Below are 16,381 nucleotides of genomic sequence, written 5' to 3' on the forward strand. Positions count from 1 at the left end.
AAAGACAACTATGGTTAAATGTGATAAGACCAAAGGACTGGACGGAGGCCATCATCAAAAATGCTCACATGTGCAGCGCACACTTCATATCAGGTTAGGGAAAAAGTATTTCCTGTTGTAGGGATGAATAAGGTTATGTGTATTAAGGGTTATCATGTCCACCTCATCAGAAACTGGGGAGGGATTAAGAGGAAGATTGGATTTCTCTGCAACGCTAACTTTTTAGCACATTAGCTAACGTTAGCTTCCATAGCAAAACAAACAAGTGTGGTCCTCCTTTGTAAGATTGGCTTCCTGTGACATCATCCATCCACTGAGTGAGAGCATACGGGTCGGCCAGTCTGGTCCCGTTGCTCAGTGTTTACTTATTCAAGTAACACTGGCGGTCCCGGAGAGTGAGTGACCTGACATGGGGACATCATCAGTGTGTTAGTTAATTCAGGTCTATCTTCATTCAGATTTTAAGAAGAAGAGGTGCCAACAAGAGGAGTTGTTGACTAGAGATGAGACACTGTCTCATCGTGGTCACTTCCTGTCAACCAGGACGAATTTACATTACAGAACGGAGCATTGACAGTAGTTGTTTGTTTCAACTCATCTCATCGTGAATCTTTGGTCTGAACTTTAAAGAGCGCCGTGTCTCCAAAATCATTTCATAGACACAGAATTACTAGAACTCTTATGTGACAGTTCACATGATGAGGATGGAGCCACCTCCGCCTCAACATCAACACTGACACACTACAGTTATGAAAATTATTCATTCACAGGAAGTTTGTGAAGCAGAAACCATGAAATGTTTCTACAGGAAAAATGACTGGACTCGTATCAGCTGTATGAAAGTCCTCAGTTAGTTTCCATCACACACCTCCAGGCGCCTGCTGCTGAGCACCAACATTAACCCGTCTGTTTACTGACTTTTAGAAACTGCCTCTCCTTCACCTGCAGGGACGTCCTCTGCAGACACACAGTCCTGTTTTCTCGTTTTTTGGGGGGTCTAATTATATCTGTCTGGCAGTGTCTGAGTCACTGCTGTCAGCGACGGCATAAAAAAGACAAAGCGACAACAACAACATCATCAACAACAACAACAACAACAACAGCAGCAGCAGCAGCAGGGAGAGCAGAGACGCTGCTGGCTTCTGTTTCGAGACAGACGGAGCGTCTGCCCTTTAGCTGTGCACACACACACACACACACACACACAGCAGGCTTAATGCGTTTGGGGGAAATGTGATCTGACTCATGTGCAGCTGCAGAAATAAAAACAAAACGTTTCATCAGTTTTGATGCAGAAATGTTTCGTTTTTAAAGGTTTTAAATAAAGTTTAGTTTCATCTGTCACCTTCAGTCACGTCACAACTCTGAACTGTGTGTGTTTGTAGTCAGGACCGACTCAAACTCATCGGGACGCTTCTTCAAAGTCAGAATTTCAACTGAAATGTAACATTTCTTTTCCTCCCATACAAAAACAAGTTAATGAACTTTTCCTCTTTGATGTATCCTCCAGATGTTGTGACGTGTCTGTGCAGATGTTTCAGTTCCCCACAGATGGAGTCACATCGATCTGTGCGTTTAAAAGTTCATACTGACACATCAGCTGTTTTATAGCAGAGAGGAACTGTAAACACACCTGACCATCACGATTTCACCTGAAGGCATCGCGGTCTGTTTATGACGTGACATCATGAACACATCACAAATTATTTAATGAAGGTAAAATGTGAGAAAACGCAGCATGCACGTACACACACACACACACACACACACACACACACAGACAGATGGAGGATAAGGGGAAATGCCAGACTCACCAGTGGTCGTGCGGCATTGTTGCGTTGCCGTCGGTAACTGAGCATCTCTCAAATCTAACACAGCAGCTCTCTCTACGTCTCTCTCTCTGTCTCACTCTCTCTATCTCTGTCTCACGGTCTCTCTCTCTGTCTCTCTCTCTCTCTCTATCTCTGTCTCACTGTCTCTCTCTGTCTCACTGTCTCTCTCTATTGTAACGTCAGGGACCGTCAGGATTACGGCGCCCTGAGTGGCTCAGAGAGAGAGAGACGGAGAGAGAGAGAGAGAGAGAAGACTGAGAACAAAACAAGAAGACAATAAAGACAATTTCACCTCTGCCACCAACACTAATTTTTTTAATTTACTGAAATTACAGTGGGGAATTAAACTAATGTAAATTACATTCCCAAACGATGATGACGGCATCAGCTATTTCAGCAAATTGCCAAAATTGATATTTGTTTACATCAAAGTCACAGCATTGCTGATTACTGGACTATTACCCATCAGGAAGGAAAATGTTGGCAGTGGGCGCTTCTGCACACCGCCAACATTACTTCTGTACATTTCGTACGCATCATATCAGTGTTTCTAAACTGACGTTGTCTCCTGGTTCTTTCGGCCGAACTTCCGATCACCGTTCAAGACCAACAAACATGAGAAGCTGCTGTGATTTAGTGACTCGTGTTGTTTCCGACATCTTTTCAGGCACCACATGCAGATGTTGTGTAACAACCTGCAGCTGTTTTTCTTGTTGAGAAAGTGCCACAAGAAGTGGCTGGTTTTTACTAAGAAATCCCTCAGTTCTCAACAGGATACTGCCACATTAAGCGATAGTTTTTTATCGAGACATTGCGGCGTTTCCTGCCAGAATAGTGCCACAAACAGTGTTTTTTTGTTGTTTGTTTGTTTTTTGTTTTTTTTTACCAAGACATTGTTTCGTCTGCTGCCAGGATGGTGCAAACGAAAAGCAGTGGTTTTCTGCTGAGACACTGCAGCATCTCCTGTCGCGACAGTGCCTCCACACCTGGGTATTCTAAGCAAAAACATGATCTTTGTACCTAAACCCAACCACAGGTTCACCAAATCGTATCTGCCTCATAAAAACGTACAAATGTATCTGTGGTTTGCAGAAACAATGCCAACATGTATTTTGGTGACTGGGTTGGAGGAGGGCGTCACATAACTACAGGTGAAAGAAAACCTTGGTCGACTGAAGTCATGCGTACTCTTCGGCCTATTGATTGGTCAGTGGGGGAAAAAAAACCTTCTCGTCATTGGCTGCAGAGCTTCAAGTGAACACATTTCTTCTCTTGATACAAACTCCAGCAGCATGACAAGATGCTGAGCGCTGCACGTTTGGAGTTTTCTCTCTGGTCGCTGAGAGTTAAAAAAACTTTGGGGAAAACTCTGTGCTAGTCGCTGTCAGTTTTAACTCTGACATCCAATCGCAGCGGAGGAGGGGCGGGACAAATACCACAAAGACCAAGGGCTCTAGTTTCCCGGCACAGCACAGGGTGGTGAACCCTGCACAGAGTTAGTTTCGAGCAGCGCAACCCGAGGCGCGCTCAGTTTGGTAGTTTGGCAGACCGAGGTGCGCTGAGATGGGTGTGGTGGCGCAGCAGGGGGAGGTGTCGACAGATCCAGCTTGGCGCAGTGACAGTTTTGTGCCAAAAGGCTTCGCCGAAGGTGCACTAAAAGCTCGCCAGCTGAAACCAGGTCTACTGTCAGCGCAGGGGGGGCATCCGGTGTAAGCCGAAGTTTGGCTGACCGGCGGACAGTGCGCACATGTAACCAAAACCTCACAGGCAGGTTTCCAGAATGTCAGGCACATTAACGATGCAATAAATAGCCACAAACCACTATTCAATGCAACTATCTGCAATCAGCACATAAATGTATCTCTGTATCGACTGTCCCGTCACATCTGATGTCAGATCAAAGGGGATTGGCACCGTTTGGCACGTTTGGCACGCGTAATGGAAACCCAACCTGATTTGATTAACACAGCTGCAAACTAATGAGTTCACATCCCTCTCAGCCAACCACAAACAGCCACAGCATCAGATAGGGAGTATATATTCAGCATCTGTCATCTTAGAAAAGTCAAAAGAAAAGAAACAGAGTGAGACTGCGAGAGAGAAAGAGAGAGCGCACGCACGAGAGAAACGCAACATTGATTTACAGTTGTGGTGACCTCCTCCCAGGCTACCTTTGCATCATCAGCCCGTGGAGGTCCAAGCTCGCAGTTCCGTATATTCGGACACTGCGAGCTTGGACCTCCCGGACCAAAACATCAGTTTCCTCCTGGGAGGAGTTTGGCCGTCTGACGCTGCTGCTCTCTTCTGCCATGGCGAATTGAGTAAACTCTCATTACGCCTTCGCATGGCGGAGTTAAGGGTGAGGAGCTGCACCTCCGCCGCGCCCGGTCTGCGAAACTAGAGCCCCAACTGTCACATCATGTCCGACTGCTGAACAACAACAACAACAGAGGAGAAGTTAATACTGAACTCACACAGACCGTCCTCAATGAGGTCCTTACTTCCTCCTGTTTGTTTGATTTAACCTACAGTGAGCAGCTGTTTGAGGAAATAAAACTATGAATCTGTGTCTTTTTGTAGATGTTCAGTAGGAAGCGACGGGGTCTGAGCTGAGGGACACAGACAGGAAGTGTTGAGGGACGGACTGACATGTTGTTGTTCTGAGGTCCAAAGGTTGGATTTTATGGACAGATGATAAAGTGTGAATCAGAAGAAAAACTGCTGGAAGGAAAAGAGCTGAATATTCTGTCAGATTGACGGGTCACCTTCCTGCAGGCCACACACACACACACACACACACACACACACACACACACACACGTCAGTCACATGTGTGCACTCTTTATGATTACATACACACATATATATATATATATATATATATATAGTACATGTGGCTAGAAGAGCAGAGCCTACACGCCTGTTATCAGCCACGTGCACAAACAGACCACAAACCACAGTGTCTCTGTCAAACTCTGTCAGTCAGCTGCGAACAGACAGACTCCGAACTGTTTTCTCATTCTAACATGTTTTTATAAACCAAAACATAACTTGAAATAATGTTTGTGTCTCCAACACATTGGCTCTGATTATTCATTTAAACAAATCTGACATGTAGTGTGCTGCTGCAGGAACACTGTAGAGGAGGAGACGCTGTGTCATTAATGACATCTAGAGTTCGATGAGCTTCCTTCAGTTTCTTGTAGTGCATGCAAAACTCAGTCTTTACTAATAATCACGAGAGGGGTGCCGCTTTCTTTTCTCGAGCACCCGCCCATCAAAATGTCTGATCACGGCCCTGCCTCTTATCATTTATAAACAGTACATCATCAGTATTTTACTGCAGTAAAGGATCTGAATACAACCACACAAACAGCAGCAGAAGCTAAAAGAATTAAAAATATCCATATATGAGCAGGAGGATTGTATCCCATCATGCATCTGAACAACAAGAGCGTCTCTCTGCCGTCTGACGCAGAGTTTCTAACAGAAATATCAAAGTAAACAGCAGTGTGTAGCCCGAGGCCGGTCTTCAGACATCTCTCTGTTTCCATGAGCAAAAACAGTTTCTGTCCTCGGATCAAACACACGACGTCTCAACAACAGCAGCGACACGATGACCTTCACACAGCTTTAATTATTATATATATCATCATCTCTGTCTGTTTAATGATGCACGATCACTGTCTGTGGGGCTGCGACTAACAGCTGTGTTCATCAATCAATGTGATGACTAATTCACAAATTAATCAATTAACTGTTTCGTCTCTGACGTGTTTGTATAACCTGTTTGTTACATATTCAGTTTGTCATCACAGGAAATACTCACACGTCAGGAGCTGGAACTCAAAACTGCAACTTTATAATCGGTTATTGAAACTGTTGCTGATCAACTTTTTTCTAGTTTCAAAAGATTCACCTACACTCAGCGGCCACTTTGTTAGGTACACCTTGCTGGTACCAGGTTGGAGCTCCTGTTTAATTCTTGGTGTCACAGACTCAACAAGGTGCTGGAAACATTCCTCAGAGATGTTGGTCCATATTGACATGATGACATCACACAGTTGATCCATGATGAGAATCTCCCGTTCCAGCACATCCCAAAGGTGCTCTATTGGACTGAGATCTGGTGACTGTGGAGGCCATTGGAGTACAGTGAACTCATTGTCATGTTTGAGATGATGTGAGCTTTGTGACATGGTGCGTTATCCTGCTGGAAGTAGCCATCAGAAGATGGGTACACTGTGGTCATAAAGGGATGGACACGCTCAGCAACAATACTCAGGTAGGCTGTGGTGTTTAAACCATGCTCAGTTGGTACTAAGAAAATCTCCCCCACACCATTACACCACCAGCAGCAGCAGCAGCCTGAAGCGTTGATACAAGGCAGGATGGATCCATGCTTCCATCTGAGTGTGGTTTTTCCAATCTTCTATTGTCCAGTTTTGGTGAGAAAACCCGTGTGAATTGTAGCCTCAGTTTCCTGTTGTTAGCTGACAGGAGTGGCACCTGGTGTGGTCTTCTGCTGCTGTAGCCCATCTGCTTCAAGGTTGGACAAGGTGTTGTTGCTTCAGAGATGCTCTTCTGCACACCTTGGTTGGAACCAGTGCTTATTTGACTTTGTGTTATTTGTGGAAATTTCCTCAAGGTGTTCTTGAGATATCGTGTCCATGAGAATGAGACGAATGCAAGTTCATGGTGACCTTTGAGCACCAAATTCTAATCAGTTCATTCTTGAGTCCAATTGTACGTCTGTGCCAAATTTGAAAAAAAAAAAAAAATCCTCAAGAAGTTCTTGAGATATGTCATTCATGAAAATGCAATGGACGCAAGGTCTCAGTGATTTTTAATCTCTGACTTCCAGAATCTAATCAGTTCCCCGTGACCCAAAGTGGACGTTTAAGCCAAATTTGAGGAAATTTCATCAAGGTGATCTTGAGATAGTGGGTTCACCAGGATGCGACGGACAATTGAGCAACCCCCAAAAAAAGGATCCATTTTCTCCTCTTTTTAAATTTTTTTAGTAGTATTGTTTCCTTTTAAATAGAAAACATGGTCGTCAATGTTTGAATCAACAAAACCTGACTAGTTCTTCATTTTTTACTTTTAATATATATACACACATATGTTTCTAATGCATGTTCATGATGCATTTCCTTCTTTAGCTTTTTCTCTCACTGACACAACAGAAACAGGTCTGTGTTGTTACTCACCGAGCTCTCAGAGCGCTGACTGTAGACTTATCAATCCTGCAGACAGACAGACAGACAGACAGACAGAGAAGCTGTTAACTATATTGCACTCGACAGTCTAATAACAGGAAGAACATTAAGACATTACTGAGGCGACGAGGAAGAGATTTACATCTGAATACTCTATTAACCTTAGTGACAATGAGTGTGTGTGTGTGTGTGTGTGTGTGTGTGTGTGTGTTGTGCTGTGCTAATGTGTGGGTTTTACTGTGTGTGTGAGGTGTGATCTCAGAGGTTCACAGCAATAAAAGGCCTATTTATTAAAGTGCTGTAGCACCAGTAAATCACACACTTACATCCCACACACACACACACACACACACACACACACACACACACACACACACACAGCATGTCTAAAAGCAGCTATAAAACACACAACAGAATACACCACTAAAAATATATGAAATAAATATTAAAATAAAGGAGCTGGTTTATTTCTGCAGCTGACATTTTATTTTATTTATTTAACTGTTTCATCCGTAAAAATAAAAACTAAAGAAAGTTTGTGTCTTTACGTCAGAAAAACTTTACCTGAAACTAAAATGATCCAATATTATAAATGTGATAAATGTGTGTGAACGTCAGTGTGAGGAAGAAAACTACAGATATAAACTGGTTCCTTCTGCCAGAATAAAGGAGGTAAAAATAAAATCTAGTTCCTGTCATCTTTGTTCTCTTCTTCTTCTGCTGTTACATTTACAGTCACTGAGATGATCTCAGGTCTGTTTATGTAACTGAGAGGAGCAGAGGAGAGGAGAGGAGAGGAGAGGAGGTGGAGAAGGAGTGCAGAAATGGAAAGTGATCGACCTCCGTGTTAAAAGCCTGTATGTATGATGACTCTGTAAAAACTGAACTCCCTCAGCTCATAAATAACACACACACACACACACACACACACACACACACACACACACACATTCTCCCAGAAACCACATGACGACACAAAGATGGCTGACAGCTCCCTCTAACAGCGTGTCTCACATCACATACTTCTGTTAGTTCACTATGTTCACTACATACTTCCTGTTTGGTGTAACTCATTTCAGCAGGGTGGTGGTGTCTCAAATCGCCCACTGCTGTTTTGCGTTTACCGGAAGTGATGAAGGCAGATGGTGCAGCATTATCACCAACATCTGACCACTATTTCCGCCTACCATATTTTACACCACAGTGTCAGTGCTGATTAAAATGTGCCATGTAGCTCGGAGCAAGTTTGCTAGCTAGCGAACGCTAATGTTAGCTAGCAAACTAACATAATCGTTTGTAGTACCAAATCATCACAGACCCACAAACATTAATGATCGACAACAGTGTTCGTACTCATCGATGTCCCCAGCCACCATGTGGAGCTGATGGAGGAGATAGATCGGGAGCTGATGGAGGAGTTGGATTGAAGGTGATGGAGGAGTTGGATTGGGAGCTGATGGAGGAGTTGGGTTGGGAGCTGATGGAGGAGTTGGATTGGGAGGTGATGGAGGAGTTGGATTGAAGGTGTTGGAGGAGTTGGATTGGGAGCCGATGGAGGAGATGGACTGGGAGCTGATGGAGGAGTTGGGTTGGGAGCTGATGGAGGAGTTGGACTGGGAGCTGATGGAGGAGATAGATTGGGAGCTGATGGAGGAGTTGGGTTGGGAGCTGATGGAGGAGTTGGGTTGGGAGCTGATGGAGGAGATGGATTGGGAGCTGATGGAGGAGTTGGATTGAAAGTGATGGAGGAGTTGGATTGGGAGCTGATGGAGGAGTTGGGTTGGGAGCTGATAGGGGAGTTGGATTGAAGGTGATGGAGGAGTTGGATTGGGAGCTGATGGAGGAGTTGGATTGGGATCTTATGGATGAGTTGGATTGGGAGCTGATGGAGGAGTTGGATTGAGAGCTGATGGAGGAGATGGATTGAAGGTGTTGGAGGAGTTGGATTGGGAGCTGATGGAGGAGATGGACTGGGAGCTGATGGAGGAGTTGGACTGGGAGCTGATGGAGGAGATAGATTGGGAGCTGATGGAGGAGTTGGGTTGGGAGCTGATGGAGGAGATGATTGGGAGCTGACGGAGGAGTTGGATTGAAGGTGTTGGAGGAGTTGGATTGGGAGCTGATGGAGGAGATGGACTGGGAGCTGATGGAGGAGTTGGACTGGGAGCTGATGGAGGAGATAGATTGGGAGCTGATGGAGGAGTTGGATTGGGAGCTGATGGAGGAGTTGGGTTGGGAGCTGATGGAGGAGTTGGGTTGGGAGCTGATGGAGGAGATGGATTGGGAGCTGATGGAGGAGTTGGATTGGGAGCTGATGGAGGAGATGGATTGGGAGCTGATGGAGGAGTTGGATTGGGTTCTTATGGGTGAGTTGGATTGAAGGTGATGGAGGAGATGGATTGGGAGCTGATGGAGGAGTTGGATTGGGTTCTTATGGGTGAGTTGGATTGAAGGTGATGGAGGAGGTGGATTGGGAGCTGATAAAGGAGTTGGTTGGGAGCTGATGGAGGAGATAGATTGGGAGCTGATGGAGGAGTTGGGTTGGGAGCTGATGGAGGAGTTGGGTTGGGAGCTGATGGAGGAGTTGGATTGGGTTCTTATGGGTGAGTTGGATTGAAGGTGATGGAGGAGTTGGATTGGGAGCTGATGGAGGAGTTGTATTAGGTCTAGTGGAGGAGATGGATTGGGAGCTGATAAAGGAGTTGGGTTGGGAGCTGATGGAGGAGAAAGATTGGGAGCTGATGGAGGAGTTGGGTTGGGAGCTGATAGAGGAGTTGTATTAGGAGCTAGTGGAGGAGTTGGATTGGGAGCTGATGGAGGACTTGGTTTGGGTTGGGAGGTGACGGAGGAGGAGATCAGTGGAGGTTTAATATAAATGTTCCTGCAGTTGCCCTGAAGCTGCTCCTGCATTATTGAAAACTACAGCTCTATTAGTGGGCTCAGTCTAAACACTGGGAGGATGGAGGGAGGATGGAGGGAGGATGGAGGGAGGACGAGGAGAAACAGTTTACCGTCTGGATGTGTATTATTGTGGTGGAGGAAGAGAAACAGGAGGTGCAGATGGAATTTACAGGAGGAGCTGCTGTGGAGGGCGGAGAGATTAAAGGGAGACCGTGTCAGGGAAGGAAACAAGGAGGTAATGAAAAAGGTATGAGGACGTAGGAAAAAATGAAGGAAATGAGATTGTATAGAAGGAAGTAAGGAGTTAGGAAGGAACAATAAGGACGTATAAAAGGAAGCAGCAGTCGGACCTATGAGGAAGGAAACATTGAAGGAAATACTGGAAATAAGGAGAAGAAAATGAACTGTAGGAAAAACAAGGAGGTGTGCAAGGAAAGAGTGGATAAGGATCTATAGATGGAAGGAAGGAGGTATTGAAGGAAACAGGCAAGGAAGAAGGATGTATGGAAGAGAGTAAGGAGGCAGCTTTGGAAGGAAAGAAGGACTTACAGGAGGACAGAAGGATAGAAGGATGTATAAAAGGAAAGAAAGATCTACATATGATAGGATTCACAGAAGGATAGAAGGAAGTAGAGAAGGAAGGAAGGATCTACAGAGGACAGGCTTTACAGGAGGACAGAAGGAGGTACAGAAGGAAATAGAGAAGTACATAAGGACACAATGACTGACAGAAGAAAGGAGGTACAGAAGGAAATAAGGATGTATATAAGGAAAGAAGGATCAACGGGAGAAAGGATTCACAGGAGGATAAAGGAAGCACATAAGGAAATAAGGATGTATGGAGCAAAGGAGATGTGAAAGGGAGTATACAAAAGGAAAGAAGGAGGTGGCCTACAGACTGAGAAGGAGGTATAAAAGGAAAGGATGTACAGAAGAAAGGACTTATGGAAGGATAGAGGGAGGCACAGAAGGAAAGAAGGACATATATAAGGAGATATACAGAAGAGAACAAGGAGCTATACAAGGTAATGAGGATTCACAGACCAAAAGGAAGGATCTAAGGAAGGAAAGAAGGGTGTAAAGAAGGAGAGAAGGAGGTATAGAAGGAGAGATGGAGGTATGGAGGAAGTGTAGAGGAGGAGGGACAAGTTGTTAGAGAAAGAAAAGGAGGAGAGTGAATGATTGAAAAGGAGGCTTGTGTAAGAGTTTCCACACACACACACACACACACACACACACACACACACACACACACAGAGTCTGACAGGCCGACTGAGATTCATCGAGGCGAAGACGACAGACAGAGAAGCTACTTTATATTCTCCTCTTTGTTCCTTCTCTCTGACCAACGTTGCACCATCACGTCTGATGTCAACAAACAAACAAACAAACAAACAAACAAACAAACAAACAACATCCTGCAGATAATCGTCATCATCACCGGAAAATATTTATTATTAATATTTATATTTACGAGCTGTGCAAACGAAGGAAGTGACATGACGTTCACTTTGAATCTGAACTACGAGCTTCACACTTCAGTGTTCACAGTTTGTCATTTACATAATGATTTCAGTTTAACAGCCCGCGCTCTGACACCTGAACGCCTCATACATCACGTCACAGACCTGGCGTTGTGTTCACTGACACCTGTAAAAAGAGCCGATCCAATCAGAGCTTGGTGTTCACCCTCAGAGTGTAACATCAGGCTGAGAAGATTTAAAATATAAAAATCATCTCATTTCAGGTCAAAACTCACTGTTGTGTTTGCTGTTGGGTCGTTCTGTTGCTATGGTTACATGTAGTTTAACATACTTCAGTCCGAATACACGAACTACAGGTAGATCCAGTCCACACACTGATTTAATACGTGATGAAATAAATATTATGTTTCATGTTAATCAGTGACATTTCATCCTAAATGAACTCAGCTGTCAGGACAGAGATTTTTTGTTTTTACAATATTATTGGATTTTCTCCAGAAAAATATTATTTTGTCACAATCGACTGTCACAGTGACTGCACGTCTAATTTACGCTTTAAACACTGTACAAATTAAATGATCTCAACAGACACCACCGCCAATATAAAACAGAAATAACCTTGAATTCTTAAGAAAACACGAATTTATTAACTACAAAAGTAAAATGGGTTTTTTGTTGACTGAAAACAGACACAGACATTAGAAGGGAAACATATCTCACACTGACAAAGACCTAACTGCAGACACAAAACGCTCTCAACCAAACCCCATTCAAAAAAAGTCAAATTTTAACTCTAACATGTTAATGTTCAAGGTTTCTTCTCATGTTGAACTACAGCAGTTAACAAATAAAGGGTTGTGTTCGCTGTCAGTCACTGTTAAACAATCAAGTCTGACAAAAAAGATTAAGTTATGTGAACACAGATAAACCGCAAGTAAATAAGCAATAAATCTTTCAACCGAACCCATTTAAAAAAATCATAAAATTTTAACTTAATTTTCATTTCTTCTCATTTTAAACCGAAGCAGCTTAAAAAGGGTTTTTTGTTCACCATTAGTCGACTAGAAACAGACGCAAAAACAACAGAAAGGAAACACATCTCACACCGACAGAGAATTAGCTACAGAGATCTCCAATCAACTGCAACGGAAAATTTCTAAACCAAACCCCATTCAAAAAAAATCAAATTTTATTTTCAACTATGTCAGTGTTCAAGGTTTCTTCTCATCTTGAACTTTGCTCACCGTCAGTTGCTGTGAAAGTACCAAGTCTGACTGAAAAATATTCAGTTATGTGAACACAGATAAACCACAAGAAAATAAGCAATAAAGGTCTCAGCCAAACCCCAGTCAAAAAAAAGTTGCATTTTACTGAAAGGGATAGTGCACCCAAAAATGAAAATTCAGCCATTATCTACTCACCCATATGCCGAGGGAGGCTCAGGTGAAGTTTTAGAGTCCTCACATCACTTGCAGAGATCCAAGGGGAGAGGAGGTAGCAACACAACTCCACCTAATGGAGGCTGACGGCGCCCCAGATTCAAACGTCCAAAAACACATAATTGAAACCACAAAATATCTCCATACTGCTCGTCCGTAGTGATCCAAGTGTCCTGAAGCCCCGACATAAAAAGTTGTTTGGAAAAACGTCATCTGAACTCTGTTTTTAGCCTCATTGTAGCCTGTAGCTCTGACTGCCTCTCTGGGCACCGCGCTCACGTGTGTGCGAGACCAGCGAAAGCATGTGAACACACATGAAGGCGGTGCCCATGTCTCACGGTCTCCCGCAAGCGCGCACATGTCAGCGCTGTGTACACAGAGAGGCAGTCAGAGCTACAGGCTACAATGAGGCTAAAAACAGAGTTCAAATGATGTTTTTCCAAACAACTTTTTATGTCGGGGCTTCAGGACACTTGGATCACTATGGATGAGCAGTATGGAGATATTTTGTGGTTTCAATGATGTGTTTTTGGACGTTTGAATCTGGGGCGCCGTCAGCCTCCATTAGGTGGAGTTGTGTTGCTACCTCCTCTCCCCTTGGATCTCTGCAAGTGATGTGAGGACTCTGAAACTTCACCTGAGCCTCACTCGGCATATGGGTGAGTAGATAATGGCTGAATTCTCATTTTTGGGTGCACTATCCCTTTAATGTTCAGATTTCTTCTATTAAACCTCATCAGTTTTTTGTTTACTGTCAGCTCTGACTGGACGACAGAACAGGAAAAGTTCTCAACCAAACGCTATTCAAAAAAGTCAAAATTTAACTTCCAATTTCTTCTATTGATCCTCAGCAGTTTTTAAAAGTTATTTGGTCATCATCAGCTCTGACCGGGCGACTCTCGGTTATATGAACAACTGCAACAGAACAGGGGAAGTTCTCAACCAAATCCCGTTCAAAAAAGTCACCATTTAACCTTATTTTCAGAGTTCTTCTCACCTCAAACTAAACCAGTTAAAAAAGGGTTTTGTTCACTGTCATTCTGCTGTAAACAAAGACATCGACAACAGAGAGTAAGTATCTCACACTGACAAAGAATTAACAACAAACACATTTGGAACAGAGCAAGAACGTTTTTCAACCAAACCCCATTAAAAAAAGTGACTTTTAACTTCAACCATGTAAACTTGCTATATTCCTTCTGACATTGACCAACAGCTGTTTTCACTATCAGCTCTAACTGAACGACTCTGTCATGTGAACACTGAAGATCATCTGCAATGTAACAGGAAAACTTCTCAACCAAACCCCATTACAAAAAGTCAAATTTTAACTTAATGTTGAGATTTATCTCATATTGATTGACAGCAGCTTAAAAAAGGTTTTTGTTCACTGTCAGTCGACTGGAAACAGAAATGTATCCCACACTAGGCTTACAGAGACATATCGCTGTCAAGTTATGTTGTAAAATAAAAGCTGACAATCGTCATGTCGTGTAGATTTACTTATCTACAATATTAAAAAAATAACAACTGAACAGCTCTTCTCACATTGAATGACGGCAGCTTAAAAAACATTTCTGTTCACTATCAGTTGAAACAACAGAAATGTATCCCACACGACAAAGACCTGCAGACACACAATCAACTGACACGGAAAAGTTCTCAACCAAACCTCATTCAAAAAAAGTCAAATTTAACCTAATGTCCAGATTTCTTCTCATCTTGGAAGACGGCAGATCCCCAAAAATTAAAAAAAAAGCTTTCTGACTTATTTTAATATTTTTTTTTTGAGGGGGGGGGGGGGGAGGGGGGCATGAAGGGGGGTTGCTGGGTTATGCCACCGTGATGTCACCGTGATGTCACTTCAGTGCTGCTCAGATTGGGAATGAACTCAATACCCCCCCACCCCGAAAGTGTGAGTGAGAAGTGATGAGCTCATTCGGCCATTTATCAAAGGACGAAACACACACACACACACACACACACACACACACACACACACACACACTCACCATCCGAAGCCTCCGAACGACACGCTCCTCTTCCTCCTCAGCATGGTCTCTGGCTCGCCCTCTCCTCCTCTTTGTCTTCCTTTTATTCTTATTGTGTCTGGATTCTCTCCGTACCTCCTCCTCCTCCCTCCTTCCTCTCCTCTCACGTCTCTCCTCCCTCCTTCCTCCCTCTCTCGTCTCTCCTCCCTCCTTCCTCCCCTCCCTCTCTCTTCCTCGTCTCCTCACTCTCCACCTATAAATACTCTCATCTCTGTCAGACGCCCTCCTTTACGCCTCCTCTCCCTCCTCTTCCTCCCGCTGTGTCTCCTCCTGCCGTTAATGTTCCTCTCTCTCTCTACCCGCCCTGACGAAGCAGAATCGCAGTAGAGTCGCTGCCGCTCTGAAAACTTATCATACATAATGAATGGAGGTAAATGGACGAATACAGTTTACTGGATTTTATGTAACGTACAGATGGCACGGTCTGAAGCTGCAGCCTGAACTCACACAACATTCACACATCATCTTTAACCCAACACGTTTACAGCTACATGTTCTGTCTGCCACCGTATTACATTATATTTTACTGCAGTTTATTCCTTTATTTTAACATCTGCACTATTTTATGACTTAAAAAACAGAACACAGACGTGTCTGTGTCTATATGTTTATGCACATATTAAATAAGTGAATTCTTCGCCAATACCATGTGTGACCTAGGCGTGACGTCTTCTCTCTTTAACAACCACAACAATAAACATTATATCTCCCTGCTAAACACATTACAACACATAATGGAGCAACAGTACAATGTACCTGAATTAAAAAGCAAAGGACAACGGTGTTAAGTGACCTCATGTGGACAACCCACTCATGATCTATCAGGAAAGACGGCATCATGCTAATGTTAGCTAACAGCAAAACAGATGATGTTTACTGGCGGGAAAAAAAATCAAAACGAATATTAAACTTATTATAAACATGGCGAACTTAATGACAAACAATAAATATACAACCAGATAAAGCCAGCTTAATTTCCATGGGCTTTTGAGTAAGTTAACTTTATATTTGTGCACAAACATCGACAGGCCAGTTACCTCATGGAAATCCTCTATAGCTTTGAAAATTACCCACAATCCTTCACTATTTACCACTTTATGCCAAAACTAACTTTTGACAGCAGGTGGCGCTGTCACTCTGTTGAACTGAATATAATATGACGCTAAAGCATCTCAACAGCAGAGATATAGACGCACATACCGGCACTGTCAAATTTAGCTGGATTTAACCTGGACCTTATAAACGATGTTACACGTGCAGTTCTTATATTGTCTAGCCCCCTATGTGTTTTTTGGAGTTGTGCACACTGCTATTTTTCATTACAATTATCTCCAGACTTCCCCCAAAACAGTCGTACAGGTCATTTTTAAAAAGCAGATTATTACTCAGTGCTCCAGGGATGACGTTTTTCTGTAGGCTGACACGGAAGTTAGCATTGCACTGGTTCCCTCG

The 16,381-nt window shown here is 43.5% G+C and overlaps 1 protein-coding gene across 3 annotated transcripts in view; it reads right to left on the reverse strand.

Moving 5' to 3' along the window:
* Nucleotides 1–16,381, reverse strand: part of LOC125897769 (rap1 GTPase-activating protein 2-like) — a 45,490-nt gene that overhangs the window by 27,685 nt on the left and 1,424 nt on the right. The window contains exons 1-2 of one of the 3 annotated variants that reach the window (XM_049591146.1): nucleotides 14,891–15,130; nucleotides 7,046–7,081 (exon numbers count right to left, since the gene is read on the reverse strand). In XM_049591146.1, the coding sequence (XP_049447103.1) occupies nucleotides 7,046–7,081; nucleotides 14,891–14,934 (80 nt within the window). In that variant the 5' untranslated portion in view covers nucleotides 14,935–15,130. Of the gene's footprint in view, nucleotides 1–7,045; nucleotides 7,082–12,860; nucleotides 13,007–14,890; nucleotides 15,131–16,381 lie in introns of those variants that run through there. The other 2 variants (XM_049591148.1, XM_049591147.1) reach the window with 2 other exon arrangements.

The sequence above is a fragment of the Epinephelus fuscoguttatus genome, linkage group LG12 (genome assembly GCF_011397635.1).
Source record: "Epinephelus fuscoguttatus linkage group LG12, E.fuscoguttatus.final_Chr_v1".
NCBI classification, from domain to species: Eukaryota; Metazoa; Chordata; class Actinopteri; order Perciformes; family Serranidae; genus Epinephelus; species Epinephelus fuscoguttatus.